Consider the following 19,812-nt stretch of genomic DNA (forward strand, 5'->3'; position numbering starts at 1 on the left):
TTGCAGAATTTAAACGCCAGAAAACAGATGTTCTCTTTCTCCAAGAGACACACTATAGCTCTAGTAAAAATCCAGGGTTCATAGACAAAAACTTTAGACGATTTTACCTCGCCTCAGCTAAAGAGAAGAAAAGAGGGGTTGCTATATTATTCCATAATAGAGTCCCCTTCGAGGTTGAACAAATAAAGCGAGACCCAGAAGGTTGATATATTATCCTGGTGGGACTTTTACAACAGTGCAGGGTGACCCTAGCATGCGTCTATGCCCCATGTGAGCGTGATCCCCAGTTCTTTGATGCATTTTTTCTAAAACTCCAGCGATGGGCAGTAGGAAACGTTATTGTCGCGGGAGACTTTAATAAAGTCATGGACCCTCGCATAGATAGATCCCCACAACACGAGCGGGAGAGGCAGGCAGGGGTCACGACATTGTTGGAAGGTCTACGGAGAGGCTGTCTAGTGGACATATGGCGGGAACAACACCCTGGCGAGCGTAGCTATTCATTTTACTCACACCCCCACAACAGTTATAGCAGGATCGACCACTTCTTTGTCTCGAGCAGAATGGTCCCCCAAATCTCCGACACTATAATTCATGACATTACATGATCGGACCATGCATCAATAGAGCTGCGATGCACGCAAATTAGGCCGATTAACCCGGGAGCAAATTGGAAACTGAACGAATCCCTGATTAAGATCCCAGAAATAGAACAGACAGTTAAAGATGAGATCAGGCAGTTTTTCTCATTAAACACGGGCAGTGTGGATTCTCACATCACTCTGTGGGAAGCCCACAAAGCCACGCTGCGAGGAATATTGATCAGCTTAGCAGCAAGACGGAAAAAGCTAAGGGAGGCCAAATTGACTCAGCTATATAAGAGGTTACATGAGCTCTCTACACTCCATAGCCGATCAGGTAGAGGGGACATTTTAAAGGAGCTGAAGGATGTAAGGATAGAGCTTAACCTCCTCCTCACATCCCGGGCCGAGAGAGACCTGAGCTGGACAAAGAGGAAATTCTTTGAGAAAGCCAACAAGCCTGACACCATGTTAGCTAATCGGATCCGCAATAAGCAGCCAAATTATAATATACAGGCAATCAAGACTACATCAGGAGAACTGTCCTCCAACCCTAAACGTATAGTGGAAGAGTTTAGACTTTTTTATGAGCAGTTATACAACGGGGAGAAGGTGGCACATAGGACAAAGACTAACAACACACTTCAGTCATTCCTAAGAGAAGCAGATCTACCTAGGCTGAACAGGCTGGAGCACGAGGCAATTCAGAAGGATTTTACATTGGAGGAATTGATAGGGGTTGTTAAGAACCTAAAACCCTCCAAAGCCCCAGGCCCAGATGGGTTTTCCAATTTATATTATAAAAAATTTGTTGGGAGTTTAGCTCCGCATATGCTCAAAGTATTCAATGGAGTACTCGCAGGGGAACCCTTCACAGCCCACATGCTCCAGGCGTCGATATCCCTAATTCATAAGAAGGATAAAGATCCCACAAATTGCCAAAGTTACAGGCCGATATCTTTAATCAATTCGGACATTCAAATTTACTCCGAACTACTGGCCAATAGATTGAGTGCAGTCCTGCCAAGGCTTATTCACCCTGATCAGGTTGGCTTTATTAGGGACAGACAAGCGTCCGACAATACCAGAAGAATAATACTGTAGATATCATTGATTTCATTAATGCCAACGGGATCCGTGGCATAGCACTAAGCTTAGACGCAGAGAAAGCCTTTGACAGGATTGACTGGCCATACATGGAATCTACGCTTGGAGCGGTCGGTTTCAGGGGGAAAATACTAGGGGCAATAAAAGCATTATACACAACCCTGGCTGCCAAGGTGGTTCACCAAGGCTTCCCGTCGGAGCTGTTTAAAATCAAAAGCGGAACCAGGCAGGGCTGCCCACTCTCGCCCTTGCTGTTCGCCCTATGCGTGGAACCGCTAGCAGCACACATCCGTAGCAACCCGGACATATCGGGAATCCAAATCCACTCGCAGGAACATAAAGTGGCTCTATAAGCAGATGACATCATTCTGACATTGACAAAGCCGCTCACCTCGCTACCCAAGCTGTTCGCCCTTCTGGAAAGATTCAATAGAATCTCGGGTTTTAAGATTAATCAGGCTAAATCCGAGGCGCTCAGTTTGAACATCCCGAGAGAAACGGAGAAATTAATAGAAATTAATTTTAAATTTCAATAGCAGCCGAAAACATTAAAGTACCTAGGGGTACATCTTACCAAACAGAGCTCCACTCTCTATCAGGCGAACTATCCAAAGCTATTAAGGGCCCTGCCAAAGGAACTCAAAGTCTGGTCCACTTACGGAATCTCTTGGATTGGCAGAATTTATTGTGTCAAAATGAACCTTCTCCCCCGTTTATTATATCTGTTCCAAACTCTCCCGATACCGGTGGTACGATCAGAGAATCAAGGAATTACAAAACTCAGTCACAAAATTTATTTGGCAAAATAAAACACCACGGGTAAAAATGACAATTATGCAAAGATCCAGAGAGACCGGGGGCTTGGCGGTGCCGAGTTTGTTGGCATATTATAAAGCGGCCCAATTATGCCAAATTACCCAGTGGCATGGGAATACAGATCTGAGACGATGGGTGGCGCTGGAGAAGGCGGTCTGCGCCCCGTTGGAGATCAAGGATTTAATTTGGTACCCTAAATCTAGATTAAAAGACTTAAGGGACCCTCTGTCCTCCGTGCTCAATTCGTTGTCGGTCTGGGAGGCGGCTAAAAATAACCACTCATTAACCTCAAAACACACCTTAATGGCTCCCCTATATGGGAATCCAGATTTTGCTCCAGGGCTAGATGGTAAAAACTTCACACTATGGCAAAATAGGGGGCTCCAAAGACTAAAAGACCTGGAGGGGCGAGACACCATCAAACCATTTGATCTATTGTATTGTATTGTATTGTATGTCTTTATTTATATAGCGCCATTAATGTACATAGCGCTTCACAGTAGTAATACATGGGGTAATCAAATAAATAACAGATAATATAAATAACAGATAATGGGAATAAGTGCTTTAGACATAAAAGTAACATTTCGGAAGAGGAGTCCCTGCCCCGATGAGCTTACAGTCTAATTGGTAGGTAGAACGTACAGAGACAGTAGGAGGGAGTTCTGGTAAGTGCGTCTGCTGGGGGCCAAGCTTTATGTATCGTGTTCAGAATATCCACAGTGCTATTCATATGCTTCTTTAAGCAAGTGTGTCTTAAGGTGGGTCTTAAAGGTGGATAGAGAGGGTGCTAGTCGGGTACTGAGGGGAAGGGCATTCCAGAGGTGTGGGGCAGAAAGTGAGAAAGGTTTAAGGCGGGAGAGGGCTTTAGATACAAAGGGGGTAGAAAGAAGACATCCTTGAGCAGAACGCAAGAGTCGGGGTGGTGCATAGCGAGAAATTAGGGATGAGATGTAAGGAGGGGCAGAAGAGTGTAAAGCTTTAAAAGTGAGGAGAAGAATGGAATGTGAGATACGGGATTTGATCGGAAGCCAGGAGAGGGATTTCATGAGGGGAGATGCTGAGACAGATCTAGGAAAGAGTAGAGTGATTCTGGCAGCAGCGTTTAGGATAGATTGTAGGGGAGACAGGTGAGAGGCAGGAAGGCCGGACAGCAGGAGGTTACAGTAATCAAGACGGGAGAGAATGAGGGCCTGAGTCAGAGTTTTAGCAGTCGAGCAACAGAGGAAAGGGCGTATCTTTGTTATATTGCGGAGGAAAAAGCGACAAGTTTTAGAAATGTTTTGAATGTGAGGGGCGAATGTGAGAGAGGAGTCGAGTGTGACCCCTAGGCAGCGTGCTTGGGCTACTGGGTGAATGATTGTAGTTCCAACAGTAATGTGGAAGGAGGTAGTAGGGCCAGGTTTGGGAGGAAGTATGAGGAGCTCTGTTTTAGCCATGTTGAGTTTAAGGCGGCGGAGGGCCATCCAGGATGATATTGCAGAGAGACATTCAGAAACTTTGGTTTGTACAGCAGGTGTAAGGACAGGTGTTGAAAAGTATATTTGTGTGTCGTCGGCATAGAGGTGATATTTAAACCCAAAAGATGTTATTAGGTCACCTAGAGAGAGTGTGTATAGAGAAAAGAGAAGAGGTCCCAGGACAGAGCCCTGGGGTACCCCCACAGAGAGATCAATAGAGGAGGAGGAGGTGTTAGCAGAAGAGACACTGAAAGTACGATGGGAGAGGTAGGATGAGATCCAGGATAGAGATTTGTTCTGAATACCTAGAGTATGGAGAATGTGGAGGAGAAGAGGGTGGTCCACTGTGTCAAATGCTGCAGAGAGGTCGAGTAATATGAGCAGAGTGTAATGACCTCTGTCTTTGGCAGCATGGAAGTCGTCAGTTATTTTAGTGAGGGCTGTTTCCGTGGAGTGAGCAGAGCGGAAGCCAGATTGTAGAGGGTCTAGGAGAGAATAGGTGTTGAGAAAATGGAGCAAGCGAGAGAATACAAGACGTTCAAGGAGTTTAGAGGCAAAAGGCAGGAGGGAGACAGGTCGATAGTTAGAAAGACAGCTATTACAGTCAGACACTGGCATCCCCAACACAGAATTCCTTAGATACCTCCAGGTCCAGGCATTTTACACCAAACACGTAAACAGACCACCGCTAACCAATTTTGAGAAGCTCTGTGGTCGGTTCTGACATTGACGGCCCACATATACCCAGGTTCATGACACAATCGGAAACAGACTTGACAGGGCCACTAGAGGACGAAGACTGGACAGAGATTTTCAAGGCTGCTGCCAGTAACTCGATCTGTACAACATTAAAGGAGAACTCATATAAAGTACTAATGAGGTGGTACCTCACCCCAGTTAGACTGGCAAAATTCGCAGCGGGAGCTTCCCCGCTCTGCCCCAGGCAGTGCTGGGAACAAGGAGATCTGGTGCACATGCTGTGGTCTTGCCCACGACTCAGACCCGTGTGGATCCAAATTAGAGATTGGCTACAGAGGATCTTTTTGGGCCACAAAATTCAGCTGGACCCGTGGGTGTTCCTATTAGGTAAACCTACGAAAGAAGTGTCTAGATCAGGGAACAAATTAATTGCACACTTTGCTACGGCTATGAGGTGCGAGACCGCAGCATTGTGGAAGCAGAATGCAATTCCATCATTAGATAAAATTCGGAACAGAATTTGGTTTGTTTGCCAGATGGAAAATTTGACGAGTCTGGTCAACGACACTGGCCCAAAGTTTCAAAAAGTCTGGCTGCCTTGGCTGGCACAGACGGACATCCCAGGGGTGAGCAATGCCTCCATCTGGCTTTGATAACAGCAGGTGAGTTCTCCTTGGATGGTAGACAGGAGCTGATGTTGGTAGCACACGAGGGAGACAGTAGCCCCGCCACACAAGGTCGTCAAGGAAGGTTAGATACCCTCCTCCCCACTACCCGGTGCCACGTAGAAGAGGTTGGGCGCGATCCTAGATCATCTGAATAGGAGCGGAGAATATTGAACACTAGAGATACCTCCTCTGCCTCCCCCTCCCTCCCCCCCTTCCTACCCCCATACATTCCTGTCTTCCCTCCCCCATGTCTGTATGAATGGTGTATGTCCCACGGAACGCTTTTTACGGCACTCATGTGACAACTGTATGTTATATTCTGAAAAACCAATAAACAGAATGTTGAAAAAAAAAAAAAAGTGTATTATCAAAAATAAAAATACAAGATATAATACTCCAAGAAATGGATCACTACAAGTAGATAGGGTTTCAAGGTTTATTACCACTTTTAACCAATCCCACAGATCCATACAGGGCATATTAAATACCCATTGGAGCATTTTGAAATGTGATCCCCATTTGGGGAATATTATTCCTGAGAAGATCCCCATTGTATATAGGGAAGCAAAAAATATTAAAAACATTCTAGCTCCAAGCAGACTTAAACCTACGGTTGCGGCTGCCGGTGCCACTTCAGTGAACCCTATTGGCAATCACAGATGTGGCAGGGGCCGCTGCATCACGTGCAAACATCTTATTACCAAAATGGAGTTTGCCTCCCTTCACAAAGATGAACGACATAATGTGAGGGGCAATATCAATTGCCTCAGTACATTTGTCGTTTATTTAATACAATGTGGATGCGGCCTCCAATATGTAGGTCGCACCACTCGGCCCCTCAGTACTAGATTCCTGGAGCACAGGAGGAATGTGATAAATGGTGTCAGTACCCATAATTTACCAAGACATTTTTCTAGCAAACATAATAAGGATCCAGAATCCTTAAAAATTATGTGTATTGAGCACATTCCTCTTAGTGAATCAGGAGGGGACCGCTTCAAAACACTTTGTAGAAGGGAGACCTTTTGCATACACCGGTTGGGGACACTCACCCCCGGTGGTCTAAATGAATGTTTAGATACCAGTACTCTGGTATAAGTCTGCCTTTACATCTTGGGTGTAGGTTCTCTGAATCAATCTCTGCTGCTTCTTTTTGCCAACCCCCTCTTTTCACCATTCCCATCCAATGTTGCCATATCCCCTCTTTCCCCCCCCCCCACCCCCCCACCCCCCCTTTTCCCTCCCTCAATAAATCATGTGGACATTTTAGATTAATTTTTACAATTTTTAATTTTTATTTACTGTATTTTGTGTGTTTTCACACTAGTATAAATAGAATTGAGAGATTGGTATTTTATATTTATATATATACTTAACTATTGTCCTTGGATAATATATTATATAATTGTTTAATATAAGATTTTTTATATATTTGAATAACTATATTAGAAGTGTAAAGTTTTTTAGCTAAGTGGATTAAAATTGTTGCATATGTCATTTGCACTAAATAGTGTAACATTATATTTTTAAGTTGTTTTGTATTGTATAATTTTTACATATATTTCTTATATATCTCTTCCCTATATTTTGGTATTTCATCAACCATATAGTGTATGCTATACTCATTGAAGCAGTATATATCATTATCCTATGTCATTTATGTATAACACTGTTATACTACTGGAGAGTCTATTTATCCCATGAATCATTTAAACCTTTAGAATAACATATATAACAAATAGTTAATTTGCACAGCTTTGGGTAAATTAAACTATACAAGCCCATAGCTACGATCCGATTTAGGGGTGGGACTTTCATTTAGTCCATCAACCAATCAAATTTGGGACCCTCCAGTACTTAAACACTGTTAATCTTGTTCAGGGACATTCCCTTTGATAAAGTTGCATTTGTTGCGACGAAACGCGTCAGGGACGTAACCTACGACACTACGTCATCACATTGTGTGCTCCTTTACGGCCGGGGAGCACATGCAGTGAATTCAAGGCCAACTCTGATACCAAATGACTTTGGAAGATTTCAAGTGAACCGGAGGGACAGCGCTGAGTGACCTATTCCAGCGAATCTTGGACTCCCTGCTGCAGTTTGGACATGCCTGGTGGTGATTATATATCACATACTGCTTAAAAATAACCTTTACCTTGTGAGTGTTTTTAATCCCTCCATCCACCCTTCCCCAATATTAAATGTTACAGTGTTACACTATGGGGCGTGCACTCTCTGTTTTGTTTTTTCTATAGAATTTGCTGTGGAGCTGGTTATTCCATGTGAGAGCTGCCGTGGACCCCTGGGATCTGTACATTTGTTCTGGTGCTATCTGTCAGGACTCAACATAGGGTTTGGACATTGGACTTTTATATGTTATCTTGTGTATCCATATGTTTGGTCTAGTATAATGCTGCTTGCTGTACACTATTAATGGTATTATTTATTTTTTAGGTTAACTATATATTAACATTTATTGTCATTTATTGGTACACAATTGATCACCTTTTGGCGCTACTTTTTTCTTTATTTATATATATATATATATATATATATATATATATATATATATATATATATATATATATATATAAATACTGCACCCCCCAAATACATATATAAAAAAACATCCCCACCCCCCAAATAAATTTAAAAAACACCCCCACACCCCATATACATATAAAGCCCTTCCACCACCAAATACATTTAAAATAAAAAAACACCCCCAAATATACATAAAATACAGACTTAAATCAGGATGGTCTCAGGCCTCTAGCTGGGCCCGGCTCTCCCCCAGCTGCCGGCTCCCCTCACTGACTGTCCCACACCAAGCTTCTGACGTCAGCCCGCACCGGGCCTCTCTCTGATGCTTGTGTATGCCTAAAGTTAAGCCCAGCGTACTTTTGGTGGGCGATGTCAAGAGAAGCCCGGGTTTCACTAGCATCAGAGGCTCGGTGTGGGACAGTCAGTGAGGGAGGCCCATAGCTGGGGGAGAGCGGGGCCCTGTGGCAATGAGAAGACCGGCAGCTGGGCCCCTCCGCAGCCACCAGGTCCAGGACACTTGTCCCAGCTCCCCCCCCACCCCCCTGCACAACAGTATATAGTAAAAGATATAAATTATTGTACTTTTTCTGAATCTTGGCACGTGTATGCATCGCAGAGCAGCAGTAACATAATGTCGGCAGTATTGATTGGCTATGCTTTCTCCATTATAGCCATTTATAGCCTCTAAAAAAGAAGCAGAAAAAAACCTTAAACAAAATGTCAGCAAAATGGCCGTGTTTCATGAGACACTACAGTTTTATCAGGTTGAATCCTATAATCAGATGAATTCTAGATATGTCGGTATGGGTTAAAAGCACTCTACCTTTCTTATTTGGCTGCCTGTATACTCTATAAGTATCAAAGAAAACCCACAAATGAGGGAAAGAAAGGGCGCTCCAGAGGACTTGCTCAATATTGAAAACATTATTTGAATGTAGAAGGCTCGACGTTTCCATCTGCAAGATCTTGACAAAGATCCGAGTTGCTGACCAAAATGTCGATCCATCTACATTAACATAATTTTTTCAATATTGAGCATGTCCTCTGCAGCACCCCTTCTATCACCTCATTTGAGGGTTTTACCTTTATACTGATTGCAACCTGACAAGTGATGGACGTGCATCCGAAGAATTCCTGTGGAGTCGTGACTGCACTTTTTCTCTATGACTGCTGTACAGTATGTATGTATATATTGTCTATAGTTGGTAACACCTGTATGTGTCCAAAAGGTACTGTTACTGTAAGGTGTGCAAAAGTTTTCTAAATCAATGCACAAGTAATTTTGAAAAAATAAAAAAAATTGCTGGGTGAATGGTGAGTTTCTATCAACATTGTGAAATTTGCAGTTTAGGAAATCCTAGTGAATATTTATTCAAAAATCAGAAATGTAATTCATTTTTATGCATCAGATACTGTAACTCTACAATTGACCAAAGGTGATGGTTTCAGCACAAATATTGCTTTTTATTGAATTGATGGTGATGTATGTTCAAGTATACCTTCTTGCTTTCTATATAATCAATAAGTAACGTGCCTATTATCACTCACAGGCAGTCCAGCTGAGGGGAAGCTTTTACCAGGGGATCAGATACTCAGAATAAACAATGAAAATGTGGAAAATATTTCTGTTGAACAAGCAGCTGACATGGTCAGGTAATATACATCCTGTATGCTCGCACTGCGGATTACTCCGTGCAAAAGAACAGGCTTTCAATTTCTCATTTTCCATTTTAGCGTGTACTGTACAAGGGAGCAAGTGTAAGCCTCAACGTATCTTTTCCATTTCTCCATTGGCATGTTACATAGGGCTTTACATAAAGGTTATTAAAGAACTATAGTTATTTGTTCATACTGGCATGAAGCCGTTGAAGTGGAGCATTAGATCGATGTGTAATTAGAGATGTGCAAATGTATGCAACTTAGCTTATCATTTTCGCGAAAGTTCACAATGCGCCATCTTCACCAAATTATTGGAACATTTTGTAAGTTTTACCAGATTTTTGCAAAAATGGCAGTGTACGAAGGCCTGTGACCTAAGGTCATATGATCCCAGTTGCACGAATGACTTCATATTGGCTCTACGACAATTGTCACAAAACAACCCAACACATTTTTCCTGGTTTGTGAACATTGGCAAAAAATGTGCACATCGCTATATGTTCCCTGCTCATTTATCTACCAGCACCAAAACATGACTAAGTCCGCGCTTATAATGCCGGCGACGTGACGTCGCACGAAAAAAAATACATTGCCACCGCTGCTTGCGCTTATAGTGCACGCGACGGCGACAAAGCGACGTCGCCGTCGCGGAAAATGGAAGCCGGCAAAATTTGAATTTTCAAGGGCTGTTGCGTCACGTGACGGCCCTTGAACAAATCAAATTGCCGGAATCCCGCAACCCCGCCACCTGGCGAAACATAACTTTCACCGGTGGCAACGGCGACGGGTGACGTCACCCGCGTGTCGCCATCGCCAACGACAGCACTATAGACACGGCCTAAGGCTGAGTCCCCGCTGGCGCTGAGCTCGCTATGCACTTGGCGCGCTTACCTTCTTCAATGTGGATCAGCACATCCCCTCTCCCGCTGTGCTCGCGCGCTCATGCGCGTGCAGACACGCTCTCCCAAGTGTTGTGCTTGGGGAGACAAGGGAGAGATACTTTCGTGCTGAGAGCAGGGTCACATGACCCTGCTCTGACTATTGGGAAGTGAGAGGGTGTGTTCTACTCTCCTGACACACACACAACACAAATACTGAATTCAGCAGAGAGAAGTGAAAAGGGGGGGCAAACGGACTGAGAGGGGGGCAAACGGACTGAGAGGGGGGGCAACCGGACTGAGAGGGGGGCAAATGTACTGGTGGTGGGGGGGCAAACAGAGTGGTGTGGTGGGGTGAGAAGGGAGAGAGAAAGAGAGAAGGGGGGGAGAAGGGAGAGAGAAAGAGAGAAGGGGGGGAGAAGAAGGGAGAGAGAAAGAGAGAAGGGGGGGAGAAGGAAAAGAAAAAGAGAGAGGGGGGATAAGGGAAATAGAGAGGGGGAGAAGGGAAAGAGAGAGGGGAGGAGGGAGGGAGAGAGAGAGAGGGGGGGAGAAGGGAGAGAGGGGGGGAGAAGGGAGGGAGAGGGGGGGAGAAGGGGGAGAGTGAGGGGGGAGAAGGGAGAGAGAGGGGGAGAAGGGAGAGAGAGGGGGGAGAAGGGAGAGAGAGGGGGAGAAGTGTGAGAGAGAGGGGAGAGAAAGTAAGAGAGGAGAGAGGGGGACCGGGAGAGAGAGCGCGAGGTGGGGCAGGGGAGAGAGAGCGTAGGGGGGGAAAAGAGCGTGCAGGGGGGGCGGGGTGAGAGAGTGCAAGGGGGCGGGGGAGAGAGTGCAGGGGGGGTGGGAGAGAGGGGGGGTGGCCGGGAGAGAGCACGCAGGGGGGGAGTGAGAGAGTGCAGGGGGGGCGGGGAGAGAGAGCGCAGGGGGAGTGGGAGAGAGATAGCGCAGGGGGGGAGAGAGAGCGCAGGGAGGGAGAGAGAGAGCGCAAGGGGGGAGAGAGCGAGCAATGGGGGGGAGAGAGAGCAATGGGGGGAGAGAGAGAGAGAGCAATTGTTGGGAGAGAGAAAGAGAGAGCAAATGGGGGGAAAGAGATGAGATGAGGGGAGGGGAGAGAGAGAGAGATATACACAGAAACACAGAAAGCCCCTATACAGCCAATGACACCCCCCCCCCCCCGCCCCCCCGCTCCTGCTCTAAAAATGTTGCAGGACAACGATCGCTTATGCTTGGTGAGCTGGTGACATCACCGCTCTCCAAGCATGAGCGAGCTCAGCAGCAGCGGGGCCGCAGCCTAAAGTTGTAGCAGCTATTATTGCTCCCGCTGGCGCGAAGCAGCAGGACACACACAATGCACCAGGGAGAGCAACTGCCATTGTGTGACAACTCAGGAGATTCCTTCCTCTCCTTGTCCCTCTCTCCCATCTCCTGGTACCCTTTCTACTCCTTCCCACTCCTCTCCTTCATCTTCTACCTCTCTCCCCTTGCCGCAGCATGATCCCCGCAGGTCTCGCATACTCACGAGCTCCCTCTCCCCCGCGGTAGCTCCTTTATATTCCCCTGTGGTGCCGTCCGTCCCGTTGCCTCCTCCTTGTGTGGCACCCGTGGCGCAGCGTTTCACGCGCCTGGTGGCGCGTCCGGTGTGTGCACCCCCTCCGCCCACGGAGGACGCGCGTACATGCTCCTCTCTGCCTTTGCTGGCCATCGCGCGGGCACAGGCCTCGTGCGCGTTCCCCTCCTCTTGGCTCCGTCCCCCTCCTGCGGTCTTCCCCTGCTCCGTGCGGTCCGCGCCTGTGTTGCAACCTGTGCGCGCGCATCCCCAGCTTACAGGGGGCGCGCGCACAGACTCTTCTTATCAGGTTCTCCCTGTCTCCGCCTCCCAAGCTGTACAGGCCATTCCCCTGACTGCTCCTTCTGTCTCCTCCTCTTCTCTCCCTGGCCTATCTCTTGCTTCTCACTCAGAAGCGTGTGTGAAGAGCTCCCAGGCATTTGGTAAGGAATCAGCTTTATTCTTTCTTTATTTGTTATATTTTGCTGTGGATCTGTGGGGGAGTATACTGGGAGTATACTGTGAGTTTGGCAGAGGGTTTTGGGTGTATATTCAGGTTTAAAAAAACGTTTTTGTTTTTCACCCAGAGGCTGCAGTGGTTTAACCCAGCAAAGCTACACTGTGGCTGGCTGGAAACTGCAGTCTCAACCCCTCTCATCTCACCTACCCCTGGTTGTTTATTTTCTTCAATTTTCACCTTATTTTTAAGCCTGGTTTCCTTTTGTCATTTGCATTTTTGGGAGCTCTGTGTCTTACCTTAAGACCTTCAATATTGTGGTGTGGTTTCTTGTAAGAGAGAGAGTTAAATAATAAGGGGAGAAAAGAGAAGATTACAGCAGGTTTTTAAAAAGCTGTTTTTCTTCCCCTCGCTGTGCAGAGATAGTTAATTGGTTCTTAAAGGGACAGTTTTCCTCTCTGCATCTCTCTCCCTAAGCACTATTTCCTCCCCTTACTTAGAAGCTTATTTTATCATGCCTGGGGGGAATAGGACTAGTGCAGCAACGGGGGCCACACTTGGACATCAGACTCCAAAAACTGGGGCCCCTAGGATCAATAACCACATCCCGAGGCTGGTACATCCAGTGCCCTGGCCACACCTTCCCCGGCTCCTGTTGTCAGTTTAACTCCTGCAGTCCCAGTTCCAACATGGGCGCAGGTGGCAGCTGCAGGCGTTGACCCCAGCAACAACAACGCTGGGGCCACGCCCGGTGTGAGCAGGAAGCTTGGGGTGAGGTGCCCAATGTCACCTGGCCTTAACATGGAGATCTATGTGAGGGCTGTGGCAGACGTTGTGGGTTCCTCTGCTGTGGTGGCGGCCAGCAAGATGTATGGGAGGGGCATTTTCTTCCTCCGTACGCTGGCTGCCACCCACACCCTGGTGCAGAAAGGCATCAGTGTAGGGGGGACCTACATCCCCATAGAACCCATGGAGGGGTTAGGCACAAAAATCATCCTGTCCAATGTGTCCTCCTTCATCCCAGACAGCCTCATGCACCCACGCCTGAAAGCCCTGGGAGATATTAAATCTCCCATAACAAAAATTCCGCTGGGCTGCAGGGATAGAGCGCTGAGGCACGTGCTCTCTTTTAGGCGGCAGGTACAAGTGCTGCTGCCGGGGAGCACAGAATCTGGGGAGGGTTTTTTTGGGGTGCCCTACGAGGGCATAACATACACCGTGTACTATAGCACGGAGCGGGTAAGGTGCTATTTGTGCAAGGAACTGGGGCATACTCGCAGGAGTTGCCCCAAAGGGAACCGAGGACCTATCCCAAGTCCTGCACCCGCCCCTCCCTCTGCCAAGACACCTGGTACCACTGTACCTACCACAGCGGGGCCCTCGAGGGCCCAGGTCCCCCCTGGGACCACAAGAGATGTCGCTGTCCCATCTGGAACAGTGACTTCTGCACCTCTCCCTGGAGAGCGGAGGGAAGGAGAGGGGGTTGCCATGGAGCGGCCACCCTCTGTTATTGCTGTTTCCCCCCAGGAGGAAACACCCTGTGCCGCTGCGCCCACCGCGGCGGAGCCCTCGGGGGCCCAGGCCCCCTCTGGGACCGCAGGAGATGTCGCTGCCCCATCTCGGACAGTAACGTCTACACCTCTCCCCCAAAGAAAGAGGGAGAAGGAAAAGCCCTTGAGGGCCCAGGCCCCCCTTGGGACCGCAGAAGATGTCACTGCCCCAACTCAAACAGTGACATCTGAACCTCTCCCCCAAAAAAAGAGGGAGAAAAAAAAAGTCACCCCACAACAGTCACCCTCTGTTGTTGCTGTCCCCCCCCCAAAAAACACCTTACCCCCAATGTAAGCACCGTACAGGCTGCGGGGGAACGGGAGGAAGCTCCTGATATGGAAGTAGTGGCACCCTCTCCTGGGGAATCACCCCCCAGGAAGAAGCATTTTAAAACAAAAAACAAGAGGGTGATTGAGGAGGTTGAGGAGGGTGAACCGTATTACGTTCACCCTCGGATGTCTCTGAAGCGGAACGAAACATCAGTTCCGCACAAGGTGGCTCCATCCGGCCCACTGGTTAGGATTAGCCAGTGTGAGCCGGATCTCATAATTTTACAACCCCCCACCCTCGAAGATCTAGAGGGAATGCAGGAGGAGGTACCCGACGTCTCTGGGGTGGAAGGCCAAAGTGAACAACAACATAAGGCCTTGCCTCTAGATATAAACGTTGGGGAAAAGTCCAACACCCCTCCCAGTTGGAGAACATCCCCCGGGGACCTGTGTTTCGGTGAATCTGCCGCGCCGGACGCAGTTGTCTTCGGGGACCCGGAGGTCGGCCAGGATCCCCCTCCGGCTGTGCCACCTTCGGGTGGCACACCTGAGGCTGAGCCCCGGTTTGTGTCACCGGAAGAAGGGGATGGGCTAGGGCTGACCCCCGTGGTTGGGGGTTTGGAGGGTGGAGCGGGGGAGGCGGGTGTGGCTGAGGGTGTTTTAGCGAGCACTTCTTTTTGCATCTCGGAGATGCCAGATGTGAGCTCTCCTGGTGAGGAGTTTTGGTCGGGCACTTTGTTGGATGCGACTGCTGGGCTGGACACTCCCTATGAGGTACTTGCTGAAAAGTGCCCTCCCGCGATTAATGCGAACGCCCGTGGCATCCCGTTTGTTCGCATGGTGGTAGAGGAGACCAGGAGGGCACTGTGTGCCTCGTTGGCCCCCGAGGACACTAGGGAGACCGCTACCTCCGCCATACCGCCACCAGCTACCCCTGAACATTCCACCCCGGAGTTGGATGTGGAGGATATAGTGGACCCCCTCGTGGAAACACCGAGGAGGGGACCCACTCTAAGGCTGAGAAAGGCCCCCGCAGGGAAGGGCGGGGATCTTCAGTTTTTCAGTCAAGAGGAGCTCGGGGAGTTGGGGCTCAGTGAGGAGTCCTCTGGCACCGCGGAGGCGGTGGACTCTTTGACCCCCATTATCTCTGCCCACGAGCTAGATGGTTTCCTGGAGGATACCCTCTGCAAACACGGAACAACGAAGGTGCAGTTGGCCCTTGGAAGGTGGAAGGATGCCTCGGTAATTCTCCACTCTCTCTTAGTATACATCAGGGCTAACCACAAGGCCAAAATCTCTGGGCCTATCCATCTTCGTGTCCTGAAATTTCATAAATTGATGCGAGACCACATAAAGGCTTCTCTGGATGTAGCACCCTGAGCGCCTCTGGAAAGCAAAACTCTTGACTACCAATGGCTTTGAGCATCGGTACGCTTAACGTGAATGGCTGTAAGGACGGGTTTCGCAGGTTCCAGGTACTCTCCTTTTTACAGAAGGGAAAGTATTCTGTGAGCTTTCTGCAGGAAACCCATACCACTCCAGAGGCTGAAGCCAGCTGGCATTTGGAGTGGCGAGGCAAGGTCTTTTTCAGCCACCTCACTTCGTCATCTAGTGGGGTGGTGACCCTGTTCTCTGAGTCCTTTCAACCAGAGCTGCTGCTTGCCAGAGTTGTTGTTCCAGGTCGCCTGTTGCATCTCAGGGTTTGGCACGAGGACTACATGTTTACTTTCCTGAACGTGTATGCTCCTGCCACCGGACCCCTGAGAAGGCAGTTCTTCGTCAGAATGTCTGAATACCGGGAGACAGTCGACGCGGACGAATACGTGGTGCTCGGGGGTGATTTTAACTGTACCCTCGAGGCTCAGAAAGACCGGAATGGTCCGGAGCCACACCCGTGTTCTGCGTCGGCCTTGCGGGAGGTCATTACCCGCTACTCCTTGGTAGACGTCTGGCGAGAACAACATCCTGAGGCATCCACTGAGTTCGCCCATGTTAGTGTGTTTAGGGGTGAACGGATGTCCTAGTCCCGGATCGACAGGTTGTATATTTCCAGCCACAGCCTGTCAAGAGCCCAGTCCAGTGCCATTAGGCTGGCGCCGTTTTCGGACCACAATTGTGCGTCCGTGACGGTGACGCTGCTACCTGCAGCACCCTCGGCCGCATAAAGGCACTTCAACAATACATTGTTGGAGGACAAGGGGTTTGCGACGTTGGTCCGAGACTTTTGGATGGCCTGGAGAGGTTGCAGGTCAGACTTTGCCACGTTAGTGCAGTGGTGGGACGTGGGCAAGGTTCATCTGCGCCTCGTGTGTCAGGAGTACACCAGAGGTGCCAGCGGGCGGCGCGATGCTGAGACCGAGGCCCTCAGGGAGGAGGTGCTCGATCTCGAGAAGCGGCTGTCTGTGGCAGGAGACCAATACCTGCAGAGTATGTACGTGGAGAGGAAGTGCGCTCTCCGGGACTTGGAAGATCGGAGAGCTCGGGGGTGGTATGTGCGATCCCGCATCCACTTCCTTCGGGAGATGGATCGCGGGTCGCGCCTCTTCTATGCGCTGGAGAAAAAGAGGGGAAACCGTAGACATATCACCTGCTTGTTGGCACAGGACGGTACCCCTCTGGCTTACCCGGAGAGCATCCGGGACAGAACCCGGAGATTCTATGTAAATCTTTTCTCTCCGGAGTCCATCCAGCCAGACGCATGCAGGGTCTTATGGGAGGGGCTTCCCACGGTCGGTGAGGATGGAAGGGAGCGGCTTGAGTTACCATTGACTCTGGCCGAGCTCTCTGAAGCCCTCAATCTCATGTCCCGCGGAAAAACGCCGGGGCTAGACGGGCTGACTGTGGAGTTCTTCCGGTTTTTCTGGGAGATGCTGGGACCTGATTTCACCGAGGTCATAGCCAAAGCCCTGGAGACCGGTGAGATGCCCCTTTCGTGTCGACGGGCAATACTGTCTCTGCTGCCGAAGAAGGGAGATCTCCGCCAGATCTCTAACTGGCGACCGGTCTCACTGCTCAGCACGGACTATAAGATCGTAGCCAAAGCGCTTTCGCTGAGACTCAAGTCTGTGCTGGCAGAGGTGATTCACCACGACCAGTACTATACTGTCCCGGGCAGGAGTATTCATGACAACATCTTTCTGGTCCGGGACCTGATGCACTACGCACAGAGGACTGGTCTATCACTCGCCTTCCTGTCCCTAGATCAAGAGAAGGCATTTGACAGAGTGGATCACTGTTACCTTATGCAGACCCTACAGGCGTTTGGCTTCGGCCCACAATTTGTGGGCTTTCTCCAGATGCTGTACACCTCTGCAGAGTGTCTGGTGAAGATCAACTGGTCCCTGAAGGCACCTTTTGTGTTTGGTCGGGGAGTACGTCAAGGGTGCCCCCTGTCTGGGCAACTGTATGCGCTGGCCATTGAGCCCTTCCTCTGCCTACTGAGGAGGAGGCTCACCGGGCTGGTACTGCGGGAGCCCAACATGCGGGTAGTCCTGTCGGCTTATGCCGATGACGTGCTCCTCGTGGCCCAGGACCTAGATGATCTAGAGCGAGCACAAGCGTGCCAAGAGGTCTACACCACGGTCTCTTCTGCTCAGATCAACTGGTCCAAGTGCTCCGGCATTCTGGTGGGTCCCTTACAGGTGGACTCCTTGCCCCCCGCGTTTCGGAATGTCTCGTGGGATAGCGATACTCTCAAGTACCTGGGAGTCTACTTGTCTGCTGCGGAGAACCCGGCCCCGGAAAACTTCAGTGATCTTGAAGAACGGGTCATTGCTCGTCTGGGGTCATGGGTGTATCTGTCGAGAATGCTTTCCCTCAGGGGAAGAACCCTGGTGATTAACCAGCTGGTGGCCAGTCAGATATGGCACCGGCTGATAGCCATGGGTCCAACCCCCGAATTTATCAACAAGATCCAGAGGAAGTTGATGGATTTTCTCTGGATGGGGAAGCATTGGGTCTCTGCGGGAGTTGCCTGTCTCCCCTTGGAGGAGGGTGGACAGGGAGTGGTGTGTGTCCGCTCCCAGTTTCAAACTTTCCGCCTCAAATACCTGCAGAGATACCTATTCGCTGATCCGTCTCCGCAGTGGTGCCAGCTGGCGATCAGTTTCTTTCGCCAGCTGCGCAATATGAGGTATGACCGGCAACTGTTTATCATCAGGCCCGAGGGTTTAGGTAGAGACCTCTCGGTGCTGCCGGCATACTACCGGGACTTACTTAAGGCCTGGAAACTGGTCTCCGCGACCTGGAAGGAACAGGCCGTGGGGGTTGATTTCCTCGCCGAGCCCCTGCTGTATAATCCGGCAGTGGGGGCTCGGATGTTGGATTCACCCTCTATTTGCCGCCAGCTAATCCTGGCGCAGGTGACCAGAGTCAGGGATCTCCTGGACTTTGAGCGGCGAGACTGGGTTAGGGAAGAGGTGCTCGTGCCCCGTATGGGTCTGCGTACTGCCCGCGTCCCTCATCGTTTGATCCGGGAGATTAAAGATGCCATCCACCCCGACTCACGCACCTTCATTGAGGGGGTATTGCAGACCGGAGAGCATTGTCAACCTTTCAACCCTAGCTCTCCGGATCTTTGCGTGGAACCCAAACCACGGCAACCCCCTCTGGCTCCTCTTTCCCCCAACCTCAGCAGGTTGGGGGATATGTCCCCGGCATGTTTCCGCGGCATGCCGAGAAAGACATGTATTCTCTAGTGCTCCATATAGTGCATTACCTCACCCTTGTCACCCGCCCAGATACTATCTGGAGGCGGGTATTCCCTGCGAATGAGGGCGAGAGACCCCGATGGAAGGAACTGTATTCATCCTTGGTTCCCTGTCCCGCCGGTGATTTGAGTTGGAGGGTTTCTCCACGGCGCACTGAGCACAGGACAATACTTGGCACACTTCACGGACTCCCCCGCCGCCTGTCCCTTCTGTGCCAAACCAATTTTATAGTTTACATTATCACATGTCCATGCAACAAATGTTACGTTGGAAAAACTATAAGACCACTTAAAGTACGAATTGGCGAACATGTTAACGGTATTAGAAACGCCAAACGTAATGTGGAAAATGGCAAAAAAGTACACAATTTGTCCCTGCACTTCTTACATTACCACAATGGGTTACCGGAAGGTCTAAGGTTTAGAGGTTTAGAGATAGTCCAAAAAGACATTAGAAAAGGAAATAGAGATCAAAAGTTACTCCAACGCGAACAATTTTGGATATATACACTTAAAAGCAAAATGCCTGATGGTCTGAACGAAATGATAGAGTTAAATCCCTTCCTTAGATAGCTATATGGATTCTAATTTCATAACAAGTAAAATATGGGTTTTAGATTTAACAGTTTTTAAATCTTAGTTGGTATATATATATATATTTTTTAATTAATTTTTAAATAGGGGAAAGAGGATACAGATATTTATATATTAACTATTAACTTCCCAATAAGGGATCTGCAACTAGACTAAGTTTCATTAGAGTAGGCAATATGCAGATTAGCAAGTGAATGATCTAAGGATCTAAGTACAAGTTAAGTAGTATTTTAAGGAACTTTTACAGTAATTTGAATGAAATGTTTTAGAAAAAATTATTA

At 48.9% G+C, this 19,812-nt stretch overlaps 1 protein-coding gene across 4 annotated transcripts in view; it reads left to right on the forward strand.

The window, feature by feature from the left end:
- Positions 1-19,812, forward strand: part of FRMPD1 (FERM and PDZ domain containing 1) — a 418,583-nt gene that overhangs the window by 319,133 nt on the left and 79,638 nt on the right. For all 4 annotated transcript variants that reach the window (XM_075602821.1, XM_075602814.1, XM_075602796.1 and 1 more), the window contains one exon: positions 9,429-9,531. In XM_075602821.1, coding sequence (XP_075458936.1) covers positions 9,429-9,531 — 103 coding nt within the window. The remainder of the gene's footprint in view (positions 1-9,428; positions 9,532-19,812) is intronic.

Source organism: Ascaphus truei, chromosome 1 (genome assembly GCF_040206685.1).
Source record: "Ascaphus truei isolate aAscTru1 chromosome 1, aAscTru1.hap1, whole genome shotgun sequence".
In the NCBI taxonomy this organism is placed as follows: Eukaryota; Metazoa; Chordata; class Amphibia; order Anura; family Ascaphidae; genus Ascaphus; species Ascaphus truei.